This window comes from Astyanax mexicanus, chromosome 2, assembly GCF_023375975.1.
Source record: "Astyanax mexicanus isolate ESR-SI-001 chromosome 2, AstMex3_surface, whole genome shotgun sequence".
Classification (NCBI taxonomy): Eukaryota; Metazoa; Chordata; class Actinopteri; order Characiformes; family Acestrorhamphidae; genus Astyanax; species Astyanax mexicanus.
The window spans coordinates 71,869,700-71,892,280 of record NC_064409.1 but is presented as its reverse complement, the minus strand read 5'-3'; the positions used below and the strand labels follow the sequence as shown (position 1 = coordinate 71,892,280).

Sequence of the window (22,581 nt, the reverse complement as noted above, 5' to 3'; positions counted from 1 at the left end):
ATTTAGGCCAGCATTTAAAAAATTGTGACTATTAATTACAGCAGACCCAGAAGATCTCTACAGCTCTGATTTTGCTTTTTATAGGTATATGTTTGAGTAAAATGGACATTGTTGTTTTATTCTATAAACTTAAGACAACATTTCTCCCAAATTCCAAATAAAATATTGTAATTTAGAGAATTTATTTGCTCAAATAATGCAAAGAAAGCAAGTTCATATTCACATTCAAGTTTAAAGAGTTCAGAAATCAATATTTGGTGGAATAACCCTGTTTTTTAATCACAGTTTTCATGCATCTTGGCATGTTCTCCTCCACCAGTCTTACACACTGCTTTTGGATAACTTTGTTTTGATGGCTTGGGATCATCCATCTTCCTCTAGATTATATTCCAGAGGTTTTCAATTTGGTAAAATCAAAGAAACTCATAATTTCTAAGTGGTCACTTTTTTTCCAGAGTTGTATTTTAATTCAATCAACTTTAGGTCTATAATTCAGCATTTAATGTTACTAATGCAGAAACTATTGCAAATATTTGGGAACCATTTCATTTAAGCATATTTTACCATTGATTGAATCCCACAGGGTTGTATTTTACGATCTATGAAACTATTTTATTATATAACGATGACAGTATATAGCTAGTTATGAGAGTGATGGAAGTGTGGGCATACACAGGGCCATTTCAAGGCAAAATGGATGGACTCCCCTTCATTATTGCTAAGTTATACGTTTCATATTTTGCTGGCTGCAGGAATCACTAACCTGGCTCTGTCTGGATACTGTCAGTAACTAGTGGGAGGAGCCTCCTTGAGAGGGATTCTCAGAACAGGGTCATTGTATCTTCCTGCATTGACAATCACAAGATTTAAAGGGACGTTTTTTAACCCGTCATAACCAGTCGTTGTCTGGGGGCCCTAAGCAATTGATTGGTTTGCTTGTTACAACAGGCCTTGGAAAACATAATGTGTCTAAGGGGTTCAGGAAATCTGCAATGGTTAATTGTGGAAGAACATCTTAATTTTGTGTTTTGTGATAATAACCAGGTTTTTAAAATGTACAGCACCAATCCATTTAAAATGATTATCGTATTGCTTAATAATATCTTAACAAGTTAACAAGTCAATTAAAATGTTAACAATATTCAAAATAAACCTACTTTATGGATATTTGGATACAATAATATTCATATGTGTACAGTACTGATTTAATTGTATTTTAGTTCATTTAATTTCATTTATCTCTTATCTTGTATTGCTCTTTTTTAGTGCTATTTATTGCTTTAGTACTTTTAACTATATTCTTATTCTATATATTGTTTATTGTACTGTTACATGTCATACACGTGCTGCTCTCACTAAGCCAAATTCCTTGTGTTTTTAACATACTTGGCGAAATAAAATGATTATAATTCTGATTAATAATAATTAGTTGAGACATTACTTTACATTATGTTTAACATTACATGTGTATTACTTTCTTAAGTACTGTTATGTGCCTGTATTGTAAAGTGTTACTTTTTACTTAAAGCTGAATAATCAAAGCAAACTATGATCTGTAAGAGTTTTCTATTTTAACTACGCACAATATTGATTGTGTTTATGCTCATTAAGTTAATTAATTGGTTTATCCTGTTTAAAAATGATTAAAATGGGTCAATTCGACCTGCAAACATTACTACTGGCCTTTACAACTAACCACAACAGATGGGTTAAACAATATTACAAATAGAACTCAGAAGAAGATGTTCAAGGGATTAAGGTGGTTTTTAGCTCCATCCAGTACTTTTGGGATGAGTTGGAGATGAGTTGGGGATGAGTTGGGGTTTAGATACGGTGATGATTATCCAAAAAAACCTTGACCTCACTCACTCTTGTTGTTGAATGCAATCAAATCATCACAGCAGTGCTTTAAAATCTAGTATCATTGCTATTTAAAGAAGCAATGCATGAGCACGTGTCCCAATACTTTAAACCACTCCAACTCCACTCCAAGTTTCTCCACAATCTTTACATACTGAAGCAGAATAATATGTGAAGAGAATATATACAGGCAGGAGTCAATCATTCTCCATTGTAGTGACCATCCCTAGTGTGCTATCTGTGAGCATTTAGCATTTAGCATCAAGCTCCTGTGGTATGCAGTGCTCTGACAGCATGCTTTCTGTTCTGACATCAGCCTGAGAAGACGCTATGCAGTCAGGGGAGTTTGACAGGTGTGCTCAGAGCTGCTCTCTCTCTCTCTCTTTCTCTCTCTTTGACTTTATTTCTCTCAGTCTTATACTCGATCTGTCTGTCAGACCCACGCACACATGTGTTGGGGTGGGCGGGGTGTGTTTGGGGCAGGCCTGTCGGCAGGTAGAGCTACAGGAGCGCTCAACCCCTCGGTATTTGGACTTGTGTAGAAGATGACAGCAGATGGAGTGAAGAGGAGTTTTCAGATTCAGATACAAATAAGGCTAACTAACGTAAACCACTTTGGATAAGAAGAAAATCTGCTTTAACTCGTAAATGGACGTATAACAGAAACCTGAGCCATCATGACCTGGAGAGACTTGTGCTCCTGGACCAGAAGGAGGGATTCAAGCGAATCTGAGAGGAGGCTGGAGTCCAACCTGCCGTATGAAGGCGAGAAGTCCAAGAACCAGCCCAATCGGCATTACGCAGGGAACGCCATCAAGACCACCAAATACACCCTCTGGAACTTTATCCCCAAGAACCTGATTGAACAGTTCCGCCGCGTGGCTAATGCTTACTTCCTAAGCATAGCCATCCTCAACTTCGTCCCATCAGTCAATGCCTTCCAGCCCCAAGTGGCCCTCATCCCCATATGCGTCATCCTCTCACTAACGGCCATTAAAGATGCCTGGGAGGACTTTCGCCGCTACCAGAGTGATCGGAAGCTCAACAGAAGGCCCTGCCTCATATACAGCAGGTAAAATACAGCATGACAAGTTCTACACTAATTTCTGCACTTTAAACATGATGGTTCCTTTAAGGTTCTATTGAAATTCTTCCATTGGGAAACTCATTATAAAGATTACTATGAATAAACCTATTGAAGGACCCACCACTTTGGTTCCATGAAGAACCGTATTTGTAGAGTTTGTAGAGTTCCTGAATGTTAAATACCTCCATTGGTTCACTTATGTAAAGGTACTTCTCAATAAGTTCTGTAAAGGATGCTGGCATAGACGTCCTTTAAGGTTCTATTGGAATTCTTCCATTGGGAAACTCATTATAAAGATTACTATGAATAATCCTATTGAAGGACCCACCACTTTGGTTCCATGAAGAGCCAAAGTTTGTACAACAATTCCTAAAGGGTTAAATACCTGCATTGGTTCACTTATGTAAAGGTACTTCTCAATGAGTTCTGTAAAGGACGCTGACATAGACGTCCTTTAAGGTTCTATTGGAATTATTCTATTGAGACACTCATTATAAAGATTACTTTGAATAATCCTATTGAAAGACCACTTTAGCTCCATGAAGAACCGTGTTTGTAGAGTTTGTAGAGTTTCTGAATGTTAAATACCTCCATTGGTTCACTTATGTAAAGGTACTTCTCGTTGAGTTGTGTAAAGGACGCTGATATAGACATCCTTTAAGGTTCTATTGGAATTATTCTATTGAGACACTCATTATAAAGATTACTATGAATAATCCTATTGAAAGACCACTTTAGCTCCATGAAGAACCGTGTTTGTAGAGTTTGTAAAGTTTCTGAATGTTAAATACCTCCATTGGTTCACTTATGTAAAGGCACTTCTCAATGAGTTCTGTAAAGGATGCTGGCATAGATGTCCTTTAAGGTTCTATTGAAATTCTTCCATTGGGAAACTCATTATAAAGATTACTATGAATAATCCTATTGAAAGACCCACCACTTTGGTTCCATTAAGAACCAAAATTTGTACAAGAATTCCTGAATGTTAAATACCTCCATTGGTTCACTTATGTAAAGGTAGTTCTCAATAAGTTCTGTAAAGGATGCCAGCATAGACGTCCTTTACGGTTCTATTGGAATTCTGTCATTGGGAAACTCATTATAAAGATTACAATGAATAATCCTATTGAAGGACCCACCACTTTGGTTCCATGAAGAGCCAAAGTTTGTACAACCATTTTTCGAATGTTAAATTCCTCCATTGGTTCACTTATGTAAAGGTACTTCTCAATGAGTTCTGTAAAAGATGCCAGCATAGACAAACCACTTTTGGTGGCATGAGGAACTATTTTGTTTTTTAATATGCGTGGGAGAATAACATGTTTATACCTGATATTCCTGTACACCTGTCAATGTAAGTGAGTATAAATTAAAGATAATAGTTTGGGCTCACAATTTTGGTTACTTGTTGGATTGAATCAAAACCCAGTGTTAGAAAGTGTTGAATTTTGGTTGGAAATCAAGGTCACATATCAATCAAACCTGCATAATTATCAAAAACCAACGGTGGGTTCAAGCTTACATCAATCTCCAATGTTAGGCAGACATCAATTTTTTTTACCATTTAGGCTGAAGCCGAACCCAGTGTCTTACAGGTGTTAAATGCTGGTTGTAAATCTTAATAACATCCATTAAAAATCAACATTGGATTGACACCGAGTGAATTTTGGTTAGTTATCAGGTTGTCAACAAAACCCAAAGTTGTTTAGATGTTGAATTTCGTTTGGAAATCAAACCCACATATCCATCAAAAACCAACAATGGGTTAAGATTAAACTCTGATGTTACACAGATGTTGAATTATGGTTGGAAATCAATCCCACATATCCATCCAAAAACTGACTGTTTTGACATCAAGCTCCAGTGTTAGAGAGACAACACATTTTGGTAAACATTTAGACTGAAGCCAAACCCAAAGTTTTACAGATGTTAAATACTGGTCGTAAATCTAAATAACATTCATTAAGAATCAACACTGGGTTGACATCAAGTGAATAAAACCCAATGTTGTGCTGATGTTAAATTTCGGTTAGAAATCAAACCCTCATATCCATCAAGAATCAACAGTGGGTTAAGATCAAAGTCTGATGTTAGACAGATGTTAAATTATGGTTGGTAATCAATCTCACATCTATCTATCCTAAAAACTGTTTTGACGTCAAGCTCCAGTTAGACAGACATCAAATTTTGGTTACCATTTAGGCTGAAGACAAACCCAATGTCTTACAGATGTTAAATACTGGTCGTAAACATCCATTTAAAATCAACAATGGGTTGAAGTGCCAAGATTAGACATTAGATGTTAAATTTAGTTACTTAACACCATGCTTTGAAACCAACAACATTCTTGGAACATTTTAGAATTTCATCTTGAGTGAAAAATGAACATTATGATTATGATATTTAGAAGATGTTGGGTTTGATCACTCTACCTAACAACTAAATGTTGGTATCTTACGTCAATGAGATGTTGGCATGTGTTGGCATTGGAAAATGTTGTATATTGGCTATTTAACCTCTTAAGCTCCATGCCTAGTTTTACTAATTTCCGCCTGAAATTACATACCCAAATTTGAAGGCTTTTCACTCTAGTGTTAAATAATTCAGAGGCAATTTTATGAATTAATATTATTTGAAAGCCTTTACAAAAATTATTGAAAACACTTAAATTATTCAATTAAACATGTTATGATCAGAATATGGTATTTTTTTTAAGAGATCCATAAAATGAAATATTTAAATGGATGAAGTGTTTTGCTGTTCTACAGTTTGCTATTAGGTGTTTACCTTCACCATGTATGGAACCGTACATCCTACAGTAAAATGTCCGCATTGGATCAAATATGGAAGTACGAAAAATGCAAATATGCAAATTAGGAATCATATTTTTTTTTAATAAAAAAAGGCATATTTCGCCCTAAATAGGCTAGATGACTGAAAAGCAGAGATTCTAAGCTTCAATACCTCATATTGGGTGTCCATATATTGAGTCTATAATTATTCATAAACACAGACAGATATTTTAGTTATGACATTGGCGTGTTAAGAGGTTAATATCACAACTTAAAACATATGACACCAATGACCTTTAGCTGTTGACACTTTTCACTGTTAACTAGTCAAATTGACATTGGGGTTAAACATTGCTCTGACATTGAATTTTGGTAATCCGACTTTAAAATTTAAACAAAAATTGGTACCACTTTAAAATACGACTACCCATATAAATGGTTTATAAATGTTTTATAAATGGTTTTATTATTATTGATTGAGATGAAAATGCCTTAAAACCATTGATATGCAGTTACAACACATCAGTTAAAAAGGCAACAGTGATCCGTTGTTTGCTTAGTCGTTTAATTCAACTGAGTCGTTTAATTTATAGTAAAGAGTTAAACATAATTACAAATATATTAATATGACAAGTTTAATGTGGATTGATAGAAAGCCCAAAGTAAGATCAGTATCTAGAAAGATCTGAGGTTTGACTTTGACATTTTTTAACTCACTGTTGTCATTTCTATCCACTGCTTATTAATTTTTAAAGTATTTGCAGCATAATTAATAACAATTACTAATCTCCTTTATAAACTATTCATAAACCCTTCATAAAGGTAGTCTTTTTTTAAAGTGGTACCCAAAATTTAACAGTAGAAAGACAGTAGAAAATAATGTCTATCAATGTTCGAGACCTGCTGGGTGTTATAGAGATTCACCAGCATGAGCCGTTGCACATGGACTGAAGCTGCCATGCCTGGTGTGAAGGTGCTGACAAATTTACCCGGGCTTTTAATAACCCAGATGTGAAGCAACTCTTCTGCCTGTGACTCTGTCTCTCTCTTTCTCTCTCTCTCTCTCTTTCTCTCTCTCTCTCCCTCTCTCTCTCTCCTCCATCTCTTGGCCTGTGTGTGCGTGGCAGTGCAGGTTTTGTGTGTGTGTGTGTGCATGCGTTTCACTTCATCTGTGTGTTTCAAAACCCCATGGGAATTTTTGACCTAGAAATAAAATTTGTGTGGGAGATTTTTCTCTCTTTTGAAGAGCAGCGCAACAATGTCTCGCATCCAACGCATTGTGTGCATTTCGCTAAAAACCCTCATCACAGCGTTGCATCAGAGAGGAGAGAGAGAGAGAGAACGTCATTTAGATCTACTTTAGAACAACCCGGCAGAATAGCTGCTGAAAAAAAAAGCGCAGTAATTCCCCACACAGAGCAGAGACTGAGAGGAGGAGGGCGAGAGACACAGAGAGAGAGAGAGAGACATGCGGAAAGACAGAGAGCGAGTGAGAAAGACTGATTATCGCAGGTGAATCCCGAGATATTATCCTTATTTTTAAAAATCGCTCCAACCCCATCACTTATTTCCATTGTAGCGCGGCACCTTGCAAGTATTTTCAGCCTGTGCTCCATTTGGAGCCCCCAGAGCGCTTCCATACGCAGGACCCCAGGTGGGCCGCAGCTCAGCCACACACACACACACACATAAACACACACACACACCGGCCTGGGTCAGGATGGAGCCACGTCCTGTTCTGACATGGCTGCTTCATCCCAGAGGCATGTTCAGAAAGCTCTCCTATTTGTCAGGAGAGATGCTGTTTCTACTCGTTCTTCACTTCTGTCCCTGTCTCCTGTCCAAAAAGCTCTCTCAGGACCCCAAAACATCCCCCCCTACTTTCTGAACACGCAGCTGCTGTTACCAACTGGACTACCGGGGGTCCGATCACAGCGTTCTGATGATCCAGTGATGTTCTGGAGGAAAATGAACACAGAGTAAAACATACAGTGTTCTGAACATTATAATAAAAAAAAAATAACAAACAAAAAACAATTCAGTCTTTTTATTGAGAAATGATGATAACACAACAGCAGTGGTCTGTTGGTCCAAGTCACCTATGCCAACACCCCGACTGCAGAGTATAATACAGAACTGGCCGGGCTGCAATATTCTGTAGAAATGCTGTTTATTGCTGTAAAACACCCACCTCACCTTAGCAAAAGCAATTAGTTCATTACTTGGATCAGGTGGGCTGCAATATGCTGTTGAAATGCTCTATTCAGTGCAATTCATTAGCATTAGCTTAATTAAAGAATTATTCTTATCACAACTCTTAAGCAATCTTGTAATTCGGAGGATCCAGTGATGTTCAGGAGGAAAATGTAACATATTTTTTGTTTAGAATAAAAAAAAAACACACTATTCAGTCTCCACATTAAAAAAATGATGACATAACAGCAGTGGTCTATTGGTCCAAGTCGCTTGTTTCAACACCCCGGCTGCAGAGTATAATACAGAACTGGCAGGGTTACATGTGGCAACTCTTCATTGCCAAGTATAAACCATATAATGCCTACGCTGCTATACTTAAACTGAGCTTTGGCCCATTCTTTATTCTATGTGGAAAGAGACAACACAATCCAAAAACGTGTTTTGTTTTTTTCTGAAACTTAACATCTTACTTAATGCATGAAGTACACAGCAAATAATCACACACAGAAAATCTCTGCTAGCACAATTACCATATTTTTCGCACTATAGGGCACAACGGATTATAAGGCGCACTTTTAATGAACATCTATTTTCTGATCTATTTTGATACATAAGGTGCACTGGATTATAAGGCGCATTTTAAACGACATTAGTAAGGAAAAAATGGGCGTCGCCAAAGTTTCCCTTCTAATTCAGCAGGTCTTGGTGAATAGTAGTTGGTGGTAGTAGTTGGGGGAGTAACTAACTAACTTAGCTTTACTAACTTAAGTAAAGCTAAGTAAATAAAACTGTAATTCTTAAAATTATTTTAAAGTCAAACGAGTGCTGGATGTAATCTGCACAGATTTCTCTCTTGGAAACTTAAAATTTGGGTGAGTAAAGTGCTTCTATTTCTTTACAGTAAGCTTAGATTACCAATAAGGCTGCAGCATTAGCATTAGCGGCTAACCGCTAGCGCTATACCATCCGACAGCGCTACAATGAGGAACCCTGAATGCTCTGGTAAGCCAGGGCGATATTAGCTAGAGGTTTGTCCCAATGTAGCTTGTTCTAACTCGATAAATATGCAGACTGCAGGCTAATAATACTCTCCTCTGAATGGAGAATGAGCTAGCACTTAGCACGGTTAGCAGGTAATGCTAATGCAGGCTACAGGCTAAAAATATTCACCTCTGAACAGTGAAAGAGCTACCTGACTAAAAAAACTCATACATAAGGCACACTGGATTATAAGGCACACTAATGATTTTTGGGAAAATGTAAGGAATTTAAGTGTTCCTTATAGTGCAAAAAATACCATTATATGTAAATACTAGTTTTGAAAACACTGAAACTGTAAGTAAGTGTGTTTTATGTAGCATTTCTGAAGTCATGAAGATCTAAAAAAGGCTTTCTTCAGCCAATCCCGTTATATAGATGTCACAATTGATGACACAAGCAGTCAGTCGCAAAAACCTTCAGATTAATCAGCAGTGATGAGAAAACACAGCTGAATTCAGACTGTGAGCATCTCTATCATAGTGAATATCTCTGTCACACAGGATTTAATGGCTGGAACTGTTTTTTTTTTCTGTGCTCGCACATCTGTGCTGGACCATGCTGTAGACTCCATTTTTACAGACCCATTTTTCACTTATGTACTTGAACTGTGTGCTCACATCAGCCAGTTCACTAGTTATTTAGCAGTGAAATACCCTGACCTGGGCTCTGAGAGTAAATGCAGCGTAATAAGTGTTCCGCTACAGCATGAGGTTAAAGGGACAGTGGCTTCAAGCAATAACTTCACTGTGTTCCTCCTGCACTCAGATAGCTACTGTTTACATCTCTACATAATGAAGTTTCTGAAGTTTATGTGAAAAGAGGAGAATAGAATTAGAGCAGCATACAAAAATACACCATACAACAAATAGCCATAACATTAAAAGTACCTGGTAAATAAAATGACCTTTTACACACACAATGAAATATATTGCAAAATATGATTCCTATACATTTAAACATAATTGATTTAATAAATGTACTTATAGGCAGATACAGATTTCTTTCATTTTTCCTTTTTTGTCATACTGATATTTTTCTGATTGTCAAACTAAATTTATTATCAAAGAAAAAGTAAATATTAAAAAAGTAAATATTAAAAAGAACTTTGTAAATGATAATTTTATTTATTAAAGGAAAAAACTATCCAAACCAATCTAGTCCTGTGTAAATCTAATAACTTGGTTGTGACACTTTTCTCATCTGCTGTTGAATTTCTTTAGATTGGGGCATAATGTGCTGATTTTTGAGATCTTTTATCTGCTTTATGTTGTCAGACAGATTCTGTTTAAGTGATTTCTTGATTCTACAGGTCTGGCAGTAATCAGAAAAAGTGTGATTAATTAACTGTGGGCGCGGCTGCACCTTTATTAGGAAAAACGCCCTCTATTAACACCCAAAACAAACTTAAAGAAACATAATAACGGCCCAGTGCATCTCTAGTTGCTTAACTTTAGTGTCTTAGGTTCATGTTTCCTCAGCCTTCCATTCACCATTAGTGTATCTCTGGAGTAAAGGCTGAGGCAGGGTCTTTATACCGGTTCAACGTGTGCCAGCTGGGACAGACCGGGGCTGCACATCAGACTTAATTTATGGGTGGGCAAACACGTTTTTACACAGGGCTAGATTGGGTTGGATAGTGTTTTTACCATTAATAAATGAAATCATAATTTTAAAAGTGCTTTTTTAAGTTTATGCGGGTTGTATTTGTCTAATATTAAATTTTGTTTCATAATCTATACACATTCTGAATATTTTCCTTCAAATAAATAAAACAATTATGTTAAAAAAAAAGCCTTCCCGCTAACATCCCCAGGGGTGACCACCAGGTAGCCCGCGGGCACCAGGGCCTGTTCTAAAAATATCATTAATTATTCATAATAAAAAACATATAATTAAAGGTTAATTAAGCACATTTGTGATTTCACAAGTGTGCATCAAACTGGTAGCCTTTTGCATTAATTGGTACCCAAGAAGTAGCTCTCAGTTTGGTGACCCCCGCTCTAGACCGTCCTCAGTGGTCAATCTTTGACCACAAAGTGTTTCTTGACTTGTTATTTTGGGTGATGGACTCTCTGAATCCAGCAGTGACACTTTTCTATATCCCCAGCAAGAGCACTGATACCTGATGCACTTCCCATAAGAAACACCACATATAAGAAATATATAATCAGTGTCGTATAAAAAGCATGCATCTCCAAAATAGCAACTTTACAAGTGAGAGGTACAACCTTCTTAACTTTGAACAGAAATCAATATAATACAATTTTACTTCAGGTCATTCCCACATCAATAGGCTCACCTTAATCTTACTTAAGTCCCATTTAGGCCTCATTGTACAGTGTACAACCCAAATGGGGTCCATGTTTAACCCCTCCTGGTCCCATCAGTGCCATACATTCAAAGTGCCATCAAAACATCCAAGACATGCAGTAGCTACAAAACAGTACCGTAGGTGTGAACAGGGCTTAAAACCCATTTCTACATGTGAACTGACACCTTTAACCCCTGTGACACTTTGAAAGCTGTGTGTCATGCTGATAATGCATACCATGCTATTTCAGGGTGTGTATCTGACATGTAATGACCCCCCCCCCCTCTCCACCCCAGTGTGTTTTAGCAAACATGTCACCCTTCTATTCATCCAGCTCATCATCTTTGAAGATGCGTGGAATGCAGTGGCTCAAAAGACAGAAAAAACAACAACTGCTGAATCATTATGAAAGGGTTCACTGCTGAAGGTTTACTGTAAAGGTGTGTGTGTGGGTTAGGTAACTTGTGGAAGAGACATGATAGTGATAGAGAAGGTCTGTAATTTAGAATTTTCCAAGATCTGATCAAACAGTTTGTATTAAATAATTGAATAATTAATAATTATCTTATCATTTGTTTTATCTAACCACTTCTCTGGATTGTTCAGTAACTACTACAAAACTGATGTTTAAGTTATGTAGGCCTAATGAGCCCACATCTAGACTCTTAAGCCCAGTCTTACACAGCATTTTCAATCAATCAATCAACCTTTTATTTTCACTCAGGAAAAACATTGATGGTGACCCTCATTTCCAATGTTGCCGAGCATTTATAACATCAAAGGGATTGAACACATTTAATAAAAAATTAGAAATAATATGAAATAAAATAGTAAAAAAATAAAATAAATAAATAATATTTTATTTATTTATTTTATTTTTTTACTATTTTATTTCATATTATTTCTTATTTATTATTAGAAACTCATTTTAAATCAACATGTAATAAAAATATATATGTAAATATATATGAAACAGAAAATTCAAAGTCAAAGTCAAATGTTAAAATGATAAGAAGTGATTAAATGAAAGTAAGAACAAGAATGAAAATGTAAAACATTAAAATAAAATAAAAATAAAATAAAAATGAAAAATAAAAGTAATATTAAATAAATGAAAATAAATTAAATAAATTAAAAATTAAAATAAGAAAAAAGATAAACTAATAAAAAGTAATTTAAAACAGTCACAGGCTTTCTTATGGTGATTAGAAACTAAAAGTTAAAAATGATTCAGTGATCCCAGCGAGCTGAGCTTTTCCAATAAAAGGAAAATATAGTATATGACTAGGATTACTCCATAGACTAACAAAAGTCATGGAATAGCAGTACGTAAACTGATTATTAAATGTGACTTTGTTGGACAATATAGGAGAATCAACACTTGTATAAATTGTGAGGTGTTATCTAGTGAAATATGTTGAATGTTGGCCTGCATGCTCATGGCAAGACAAACTGAATTATGGGAGTTAGATAGTGGGTACCAGATGGATGCGACATTCCAATTCTGAAGTTAGATAGCTACATAGACAGATCAATTTATAAATTCCAGAGGCAAGATGCACGTATTGCAGCAACCCAAGCACAATAAACAATACAATAGCATAAAAAACAATACAATAGTAAATATGTTCGTAAATATACAAAAATATGGTAAATTATACCACAGTTAGTTCTGACCCTGCCATGCTTTGAGGCGTTTTATGAGTGACATTATCAGCCGGTAATGCACTGTAACCAAAGCTCTCCATGTATTACTCCTCCACATACAAGTAACCTAGTAACGATGCAGCGCTTACAAATTAAATACAAACCAAATGTGATGTCTCCAATAGGCAGCACAGACAAAGACACGGCCCCACAAATAAAAATGCCCAGCAAATAGAAAATACACATTATTACACACATTATCAGCCACCAATATCAGGTTAAGAGTAGTCTATGTTTACCATGTTAAAACAAGCTACGTGGAACGAATCACTAGCTACAAGTGCCCAGGGTTACTGGAACACTCAGGTTCCCTAATGTGTAACACTGTTACTGTTACTAGTGCTTAGAGTTGCCAAGGTAAATGCTGCTGCTAATCATAGCTAGCGCTGCTGCTAACCACGCTAAAAAATAGGAAATCTAACCAGCGCTTTTTTCATGAGGAAAATGCGCCTTATAATTTGGTGCACCTTATGTATTAAAAAAGATCTGAAAATAATCTGGTATAATCTTATCTAGGCCTGTTACGATAAAAATAATTTTTTTTTGCAAACAAAATTTTATCTCAGAAATAATTGTGATAAATGATACTGTTACCATTTTTAGACCACTATTTTAGCACTAATAAAATAATAACATAATATTGTAACAAATGAATTAACCCTTTTAAAGACAATAAACGTTCCATTCCTGTTTACACACCTAATTTTGGAAACTGAAAAGTTCCAGCTAGGTTATAATTGGTTCTTCAACTATATATATATATATATATATATATATATATATATATATATATATATATATATATATATATTGCAAAGTGCAGAGGCAGGGGAACTGTGTGTCTGCCCTACACCATGATGTGCAGCCCCGGTCTGTCCCAGCTGGCACACGTTGAACCAGTATAAAGACCCTGCCTCAGCCTTTACTCCAGAGATACACTAATGGTGAATGGAAGGCTGAGTAACAAAAACATGAACCTAAGACACTAATGTTAAGCAACTAGAGATGCACTGAGCAGTTATTATGTTTCTTTAAGTTTGTTTTGGATTTTAATAGAGGGCGTTTTTCCTAATAAAGGTGCAGCCACGCCCACAGTCACAATATATGTACGTGCATTTTGTAAGTGCAAACTCAAAGGACGATATCACGATTATTAAAAGAAGTGAGGTCATTTATTGAATGATATGTCGATAAAGTAGTTATTGTGACAGGCCTAATCTTATCTAATCTAAGAGAGTTTCGCACAAAAACAACTTTTTTGTTGTTTATTAGTGGTACTAGGTGGTAGTTGCTACTAACTACTGCTCACTACTATTTTAACACCCCAAAAGGCCCACCTAATGTTTTGAAGATGTTTTATCCCAGTCATATTCACATTTTACCCAGTGTCAAAGTGCCTCAGATTCATATGCTCACTCATACATTTAAAGAGCAGAGGTTTAAGTGAAGAGAAGTCATGCAGATGTGCGCAGCTGTGCCCGGGCATCACAACCAGAGTGGTGCTGTCTCACCCTCACCCCCCAGCCTGGGAATAGAACCGCAGGTGCTGCCCAAATATTATTATTTTTCACACTTACGCACATCCGCTGACAGCCGCGTGCCAGAAATAGATGACTTGCTTATCACAGACTGCAAACACTCGTCTTCTTTTGGAGGAATTCTTATCACAGGCATGATCACACACACACACACACAGATACACACACACACACACACACACATACAGACAAATGCTGTTAAAAGAAAGTGTTTCAAAATACCCAAAACGATGGGAACCGAGCTGTCGCTTAATTTGAGATGTCAGGACTCACAGCTGTTCGCAGGCTGTGTGAGACGTGCTGAAGCAGGGCTTTTGTAGGCCTTTAGAGATTTGCCTGAGTGTGTCATGATACTGGGATGATATTAGAGCTCCATGGGTTCAGAACCAATAATAAAAACTGCACAATATACAATATTTGTGCCCTTAAACCAGTTCAGGTCTGTTTCAAATCAGGAATGCACAGAACATATGCCAAATAAAAGAAATTGTATTAAAATAGCACAAAAGCAATTTTAATATTTGGCCAAATTATTGAAAGGACTAGCATAATAAAGTGAGTTGAAATAGCGATCTTGCTAGTTTAGCATTAACTTCTTTTTATTACTAAAAGACTGGCTGCCATTCTTTTTGTAAATTTAACTCATATGTCTCTTAAGCAGCACTGCTGATGTAAATTGGTGACCAGAAAATCATTGTTAAGGTAACTTTTTGAATAAGTGCACTGCCAATGTCAATATATGACTAAAATTGCACTGCTTAGAAAAATAAGTATCTAAGGTACATACTTGATTAGAGAATCACTGTAAATTTGTGATTAGAACAGCGCTGTTAAGGTAAATTCATTAATGATTATTCTAACAAAACGGACCAACAGTACTGCTGAGGTAAATGTATGACTATAATATGTTTGCTGAGGTAAATGTATGACTATAATATGTTTGCTGAGCTAAATGTATGCCTAGAATAGCATTGCTGAAGTAAATTTAAGGCTAGAATAGCACTGCTGAGGTAAATGTGTGACTATATTTGTAATATTGAGGTAAATGTGGGACTAGAATAGCACTTTGAGGTAAATGTACAACTAGAATAGCACTGCTGAGGTCAATGTATGACTATAATAGAACTACGGAGGTAAATATGTGACCAGAATAGCACTGCTGAAGTAAATTTCAGACTAGAATAGCACTCTGAGGTAAATATGTGACTTTAATAGCACTGCTGAAGTAAATTTCAGACAAGAATAGCACTGCTGGGGTAAATGTACGACTATAATAGAACTGCTGAGTAAAATGTGTGAATAATATAGCACTGCTGAAGTAAATTTAAGACTAGAATAGCACTAATGAGGTAAATGTATGACTAGAATATCACTGCTGAAGTAAACTGAAGAGTAGAATAGCACTACTGAGGTAAATGTAGAACTAGAATAGCACAACTAAGGTAACTATATGACTAGAATTACACTGCTGAGGTAAATGTAGGACTAGAATCACACTGCTGAGGTAAATGTATTGTCCTTTGTCGGTTTGTTTGCTGGGATATACATTTTTTCAGTGTTGTAATTGCTTTTTTATGTGAGATTGTGAATAATTTGATATATTTAGGCTAATTAATTTATTAATTAATAAAAAATTTGTTATTCAGCATTTAACCAAATGTTTTATTTTTTTCGTTTTTGGTCTTGTCCAAATATGTTAATCTCTTGCACCTGTAATTCTTAATGCTCAGCTCAGTGTGGGACTGATTGTTGAAAGTGCCCGGCGGCTCATATAATGCCTACACAGCCGTATTCTGTCGTAAGTCCCCATTGTATGTATGCAGAAAGGTGGAACCTTAAGTAAATTGGAATTAATTAGCGCTGTCGGGTGGATTGAGCCCAGTTTTTTTCAGGATCAGCATTATTTTAATGACTGTTATGTCTGGCACTTCAAAAACAAGCAACGCATTGTTTTTTTTATAAGCAACACCTGGTGAACTTAAATTGAACTGGACTAATTAAAGGACATTAAGGGATCCTGGGTATGCAATTAAATGGCTTGTGTTAATAAAGTGTTGTGGCGATAATACACTGCCATGCCATGAGAAACGAACAAGTACAGTATCCCATGACTTTTTCCCATTTCTCCCATGGACGCTACAGAACGCTACACTGACATGTGGGATATATGTGTATATATATGAGTCTTCTTAATTGAATGTGGATGTGATTTCTTCCCCAGTCGCTTGTGGGTTCACATGGACAATTCTAGTCAGACACCACTGGTCACAACCATTATCCCACTACTGTGCTGTCCACTGTGGGGGTAATTCCTTCTATGATGTATTTCTGGTGCACATGACACACTGTGGCTCGAGTAATGATAAATATCTGATAAATACCTGGAATAACAGTTTTCAGAAATGGAAAATGGTCCTATACCTCTGGCATCCACTATCAGACCTCACTCCAACTCCATAACCATAATTCGCGTAGCCTTGCCATGAGCACATCGGCCAGACAGGTGTTTGACATCACTCACTAGATAGCACCTCACAACATATACAAGTGTGAGTGTTCCCAAGCCACTCCCTGAGGTAATACAACAGGATTAATTTACATATATGCATACTGCAATCCTATGACCGTTGTTGGCATGTCAGTGTATGTCGTCTTGATTGTTTGCTTTAAATTCTTCTAGGGTGTTTTCACACATTTTAGAGCTTTCTTTTAGACTCTGCTCCATTTTCTTCAAGAGTTTGACTGACGTCGGACTGAGTTTAAAAGCTGTTTTATGTTTTCTAGTTCATACCACAAAGCAGGATGTGTCAGTTTAGCCAGATAACTTAAGATCAAGGTCAAGTCTGTCCATTAAAAAAATAATTAAATTAGAGGCATTCCTATTGGTTGAATCCTCAATTTTGGCTTCAGATTTCTGGCTCACTTAAAAACCCTGCTTTATGGTACATACTCCCCCTGGTGGGTTCCAGGTGGGCAGGAGCTCTAACTGGTTCTTTGCATGTGTTGTTGTTGTGCCCCAGTTGGGCTTCCCAAGTGGACCCCAACATTACTGTCAAATTTAACCTCACACGCTCCCATGGTCACATGATGCTTTTTTTCCTCTTTTTTCCCACATTATTTACTATTTTAAGTTGTGGTCTAAAAAAAAAAAAATACAAATCTTGTTTCACTACCTTTTACTGTTTGAGTTTTGGTAGCCATCGAGAAGAACATAATAACAGAAGAAGGCCATATATTGTAATTACACTTACATATTTTCGCATATACTTATTTATCACAGTTTTATATGGTCAAGATCAGAGAGCAGAGTCAAGCTATCCCATAGTACCACTCAAGCAGACAGGGTTAAGGATCTTGCGCAACGGTGGTAGCTTAGCAGGACCTCACCACTCTGTGATCAATAAAGTAATCATTTAACCACTGAGGAACCACCGTCCTATGACTATGAGTGGCACCAGATTATAAGGTACATTATCAATAAATGTCTATTTTTGGTCTATTTTCATACAAGAGATGCACTGGATTATAAGGTGCATTATGCAACACTAGTAAGGAACAGGGGTGTCGCCATGTTTTCCTTTTAATTAAAAAAAACTGTAAAGCTAAGCTAAGCTAAGTAGACAAAACTGTAATTCTTATAAAAAGAACATTTTCTTTCAAAGTGAAATAAGCACTGGATGTTAATCTACACAGATGTCTCTTCTGAAAACTGTTTGTTTGGGAGAGTGAAGTGCTTTAGTTTATTTACAGTAGCTTAGCATTTCAGATTTCCAGATTTCCACTTAGGCGATTGGTCCTACAGAGCTTTTTTTATTAAGGTAAACATGCAGGCTACAGTCCAATATACTCGAAAGAAATAGCATTTAGTGCAATTAGCGAGTAATGCTAGTGCTGCTGCAGCAGAGCTAGCTAGGGTTAGCCGCAGGCTACAGGGATGATAATACACACCTCTGAACGGCAAAAGAGCTAGCGCTTCGTGCAGTTAGCAGCTAATGCTAATACTGCTCCAGTCTCGGTGCTGGAGAACTAAACTGAAACTCCTTTATAACTCTGTACTTTAGCAGAGTGCCTTTATTTTGGGAAAATTAAAGGATTTTAAGTGCACCTTATATTGCGAAAAACACAGTAACATTAACAGCCCCTCCTCCTAATATAACACTCTATAAATACAACTTCTACCTTGCTCATGTTTTCACATTAAGTCATAGCCTACTCTATAAACAACCTACTTAATCTACTTAATATACCTTAATCTAATCTAATTTTAATCTAATATCTGGCAATAATTCCCAATTCAATCGCACTTTTTGCAGACAGTGAACACCAGCACAAAGTTCTTTATTCTATTCTATTCTGTTCTATTCTTGATTAATCACAAGCTAATGGCATCTGTAATCAAGCATGTTGCAAAAAATATGCACAGGAAGTTACGGAATACATGGTTTTATTGCATAAAAACAAACCTGCCATAATGTGCTCCTCCTCTCCCACTTAGATCCCAGAATCAGCCATGCGTGCCACTCAAGTGTGAAGTGTGAGAACACCTTTACATTCCTGAGATTCTTTCTTGGAAAATGATTAGGTCTAGGTGGAAGAGGTGTGGCTGGTTACGCTCATTAACACTTTTAGGCAAAGCAGTGGAGAGCAGTTAAAATACCCCAGCTTTGAAAAGAAAGCCACAAAACCATACTTAGAGCTGTCATGCTCTTCATGTGGTTTATCACATATCTAGCTTTAATAGAGAACAAACCACAGCATGCAGTGTGATTTAATTCACCACAACCTGCAGTATTAGTTTAAAATTGTACTGTATACACTAAAATTATGCCTTTTCTTGATCTTATACGTCAAAAATAAGCATAGAATCTTTACTGTCATTATATGTGATACAGAAAGGTCAAAAGATTCACAATGAACAATGTCTACTAGGGGTGTCACGATTTCGATATTTCATCGAAATTATGTCATGGTCTCGAGCCTCGAAGTCGAAAAGAGGAGGCTCTAATTGTTCTATTATTTTGTACATCACTGTTCCTGTATTTTTTTATTATTCATTTTGTTATGTTGCGCATTGCTGTTTTAATAGTGCACACTTCTGCTACCAAATAAAAGCCACTAGATGGCATTACATATATATCTTAATTAAATTATTTAAATTTGATCATTAGTTTCTACTGTGGTGTATTACAGATCACTTGTATCACTTTGTATCACTTATATCAAACCGGCCTTTTGAAATAAGCCTCTCTGCTGTAAGAAAAAAGAAAAAGGAAAATCGAGAATCGAATCATGACCCTAAAATCGGAAATGAAATAGAATCGAGGATTTAGAGAATCGTGACACCCCTAATGTCTACACAAGCAGCAGAAATGGTGATATAACTAAATACCTGTTGTCAGGGTGAAAGTGTATGAATTGCAGTGTGCAAAAAAAAAATATGCAAGTACTACTACATTACAACATAACAGTTATGATATACACCAGTAATGGAATATGAGAAAAGGTAATGTCTATACAGCTGTGAGGTAAGTGGGCACTTAGGCTATGTTCACATTATCAGGCTGAAGTGACTCAATTCTGATTTTTTGCTCAATGTGGCTCAGATCTGATTTTTTTATGACTGTGTGAACGTGCCAAATGCAGTTTTCTCAAAGCAAATCTGAGCCACTTCCATATGTGGTCTTAAATCAGATATGTATCCGATCCATGATGTGAACTGTCAAATCAGAATTCATGCGTCTTTTTGCTTTTACGCATGCGCTACGTGCTTCTCTCTCATACACACAAACACATCTCTTGGTGCAGCTGTGCAGCTATAGCTGCAAAAACAGCAAAAGCAAACAGCCTGTCCTTTTTTCACCTCCTCGACCTGAGCATGTACTTCAGACCAACTGTTTGCAGGCAGTAATCAGGCCTGGTTGTGGTTAGTAGTAAAATTAATCTCAGCTTTACATAAAGTGTGATTAATCATACTTAATTAATTAATTAATTTATATATTTACTTTATGTTATGTTTTTTTGTAATGTTCAAGTTTGTTTCATAATCTGAAAAATGTAAGTATAACAATGCAAAAATAAAATAAATCTTTAAAGGGGCAAATACTTTTTCATATCATATTAGCAGGATATGTGCAGCGCTGCAGGCTGATGAAATGCATTTAACTAAAAACTCTCAGCACCGGTGTTCAGGGTCAGTACACCAAATCTACTGTTCTGAAGCTCTGAAATTCACACAATGTAACCCATTTGGAGAAATGCCACCCCAGCAGAAAGGTCCAGAAATCTCGGCTCGTTTTGCAGGCTGACAATCTTTTGTCAGCCTTTTCCAAAAGTCTGCTCCAAATTTCTCATCCTAGAAACAACGGAAAACTCCATTCCATAAAAACATGACCTGTTTAGAAATTGGAAAGTGGGCTAGAAGTAGGCCAGATACGTAGAGACAACATATATATATATATATATATATATATATATATATATATATATATATATATAATGAGTTAAATCAACGTTAATTTTTTTCGTCGTTATGTGTATTGAAATAACATTGATCTCTGGCGTCAGAAGTAATGAATTTGTGCACATTGATTTTGGGTTGATTCAACATGGATTTAATGTTATGTTTTTTATGTATTGTTTGTAAGTACTGTCCTAATTTGGTTTTGCCTCTGAGTTCGACTAGCCTAAGAAATATATTTAGCTCTATCCGGATGGGATTAGTTTCTCAGGGGGTCCTGGGGTAATTTTCTCTTTTATGGGGAGTCCTCTGTGATTTTATTCCTGTCCAGAACAATCATGTATGTGTTTTTTTAGACGTCCTCTGAGAAAATTACAGGTTGAAATACCTACAGTTTTTCTCTGAACTCCGTAGTCCTCTGATGATTTTATTCCCGTCTGGACGCACATCTCTAAGTTTTTGTCACCTCGCTTTTAATAAAAAAGCTATTTGTCCACTGCCATGCACATAATCACACTTTAGACTTGCGTTTCCACGGAAACCCACGTAAACACAACAGCGAGTGGAAATGGAGGAGTTACTGAACGCGATGTCATGTGACCAAAAAAGCCAAAAAACTCACTGGTCCATCTGTTCTCTTAATTGCAGTCCGGATGCAAGAGTTTTATCACTGAGTAAAAGTGTAAAATATTTTCAAAGAAGTCCCCCTGAGAAACTAATCCCTTCCGGATAGGGTTTAGGACTCTATGTTGTCCTGCCGCTCAAAAGGATGGTCTGCCCTAATGAAAAAAAATATATACTTAATTGTACTTAAAACATGTTGAGAAATGTCCTAAGTACGCTGTAAATATACTAACAGATTTATATACGTACTTAAAATATATATTATGCTTTCAAACTTTGATTTTAAAAAGTACAATATAGTGTATTTTTAAATAAATAGACTACCAATAAGTACACTTTTAGTTTAATGTAATTCAGTAAACTTCTACAATACTTATTTCCAAATATACATTTGTACATTTCTCGCAAAGTGTGTTAAAAACAACTGTTACAGAACTTCACTTAAACTACAATGTATCATGTAACTTTTTAAAAAGTAAATTAAATTACTACGATTAATTAAAAAATTAAAGTAAATTTGTAACATGCTAAAAATTGTAGTACAGTATATTAAAATATATTTTCATACCCAACAAAGTATACTTGAAGTGTGCTACTTACAAAGGACAGGAACAAGAGGCATATTTGTACTGTAATGTAAATAGATCACATATATTTAACATCAATTCTTAGTACATTTCTAATATACCTGGTGTATAATAATATATGATAATATATAATATAATGATACAGTTGTAATACGCATTAAATGTATTGTAATATTACTTTAGTTATTTAAAATAGTTCCATTTTAGTACAGTTAAGTACACTTAGTGTCACACCTCCCAATGCTTCTACTTACTTTTCCACCTTCACAAACTCCATCTCCCAGAATGCACCTCTCAGTCATGTGTCTCAGCCAGCCAATTAGCACCTGATTGTTAGATCAGCTTCACCTGTGTTCTGAGTATGTTTGTCCTGTTCTTTTT

General features: G+C 36.1%; 1 protein-coding gene across 1 annotated transcript in view; it reads left to right on the top strand.

The window, feature by feature from the left end:
- The first annotated feature begins 2,289 nt into the window (after window positions 1-2,289).
- atp10b (ATPase phospholipid transporting 10B) overlaps window positions 2,290-22,581 on the top strand; it is a 71,071-nt gene continuing 50,779 nt past the window's right edge. The window contains exon 1 of the mRNA XM_022671997.2: window positions 2,290-2,932. Coding sequence (XP_022527718.2) covers window positions 2,538-2,932 — 395 coding nt within the window. The 5' untranslated portion in view covers window positions 2,290-2,537. The remainder of the gene's footprint in view (window positions 2,933-22,581) is intronic.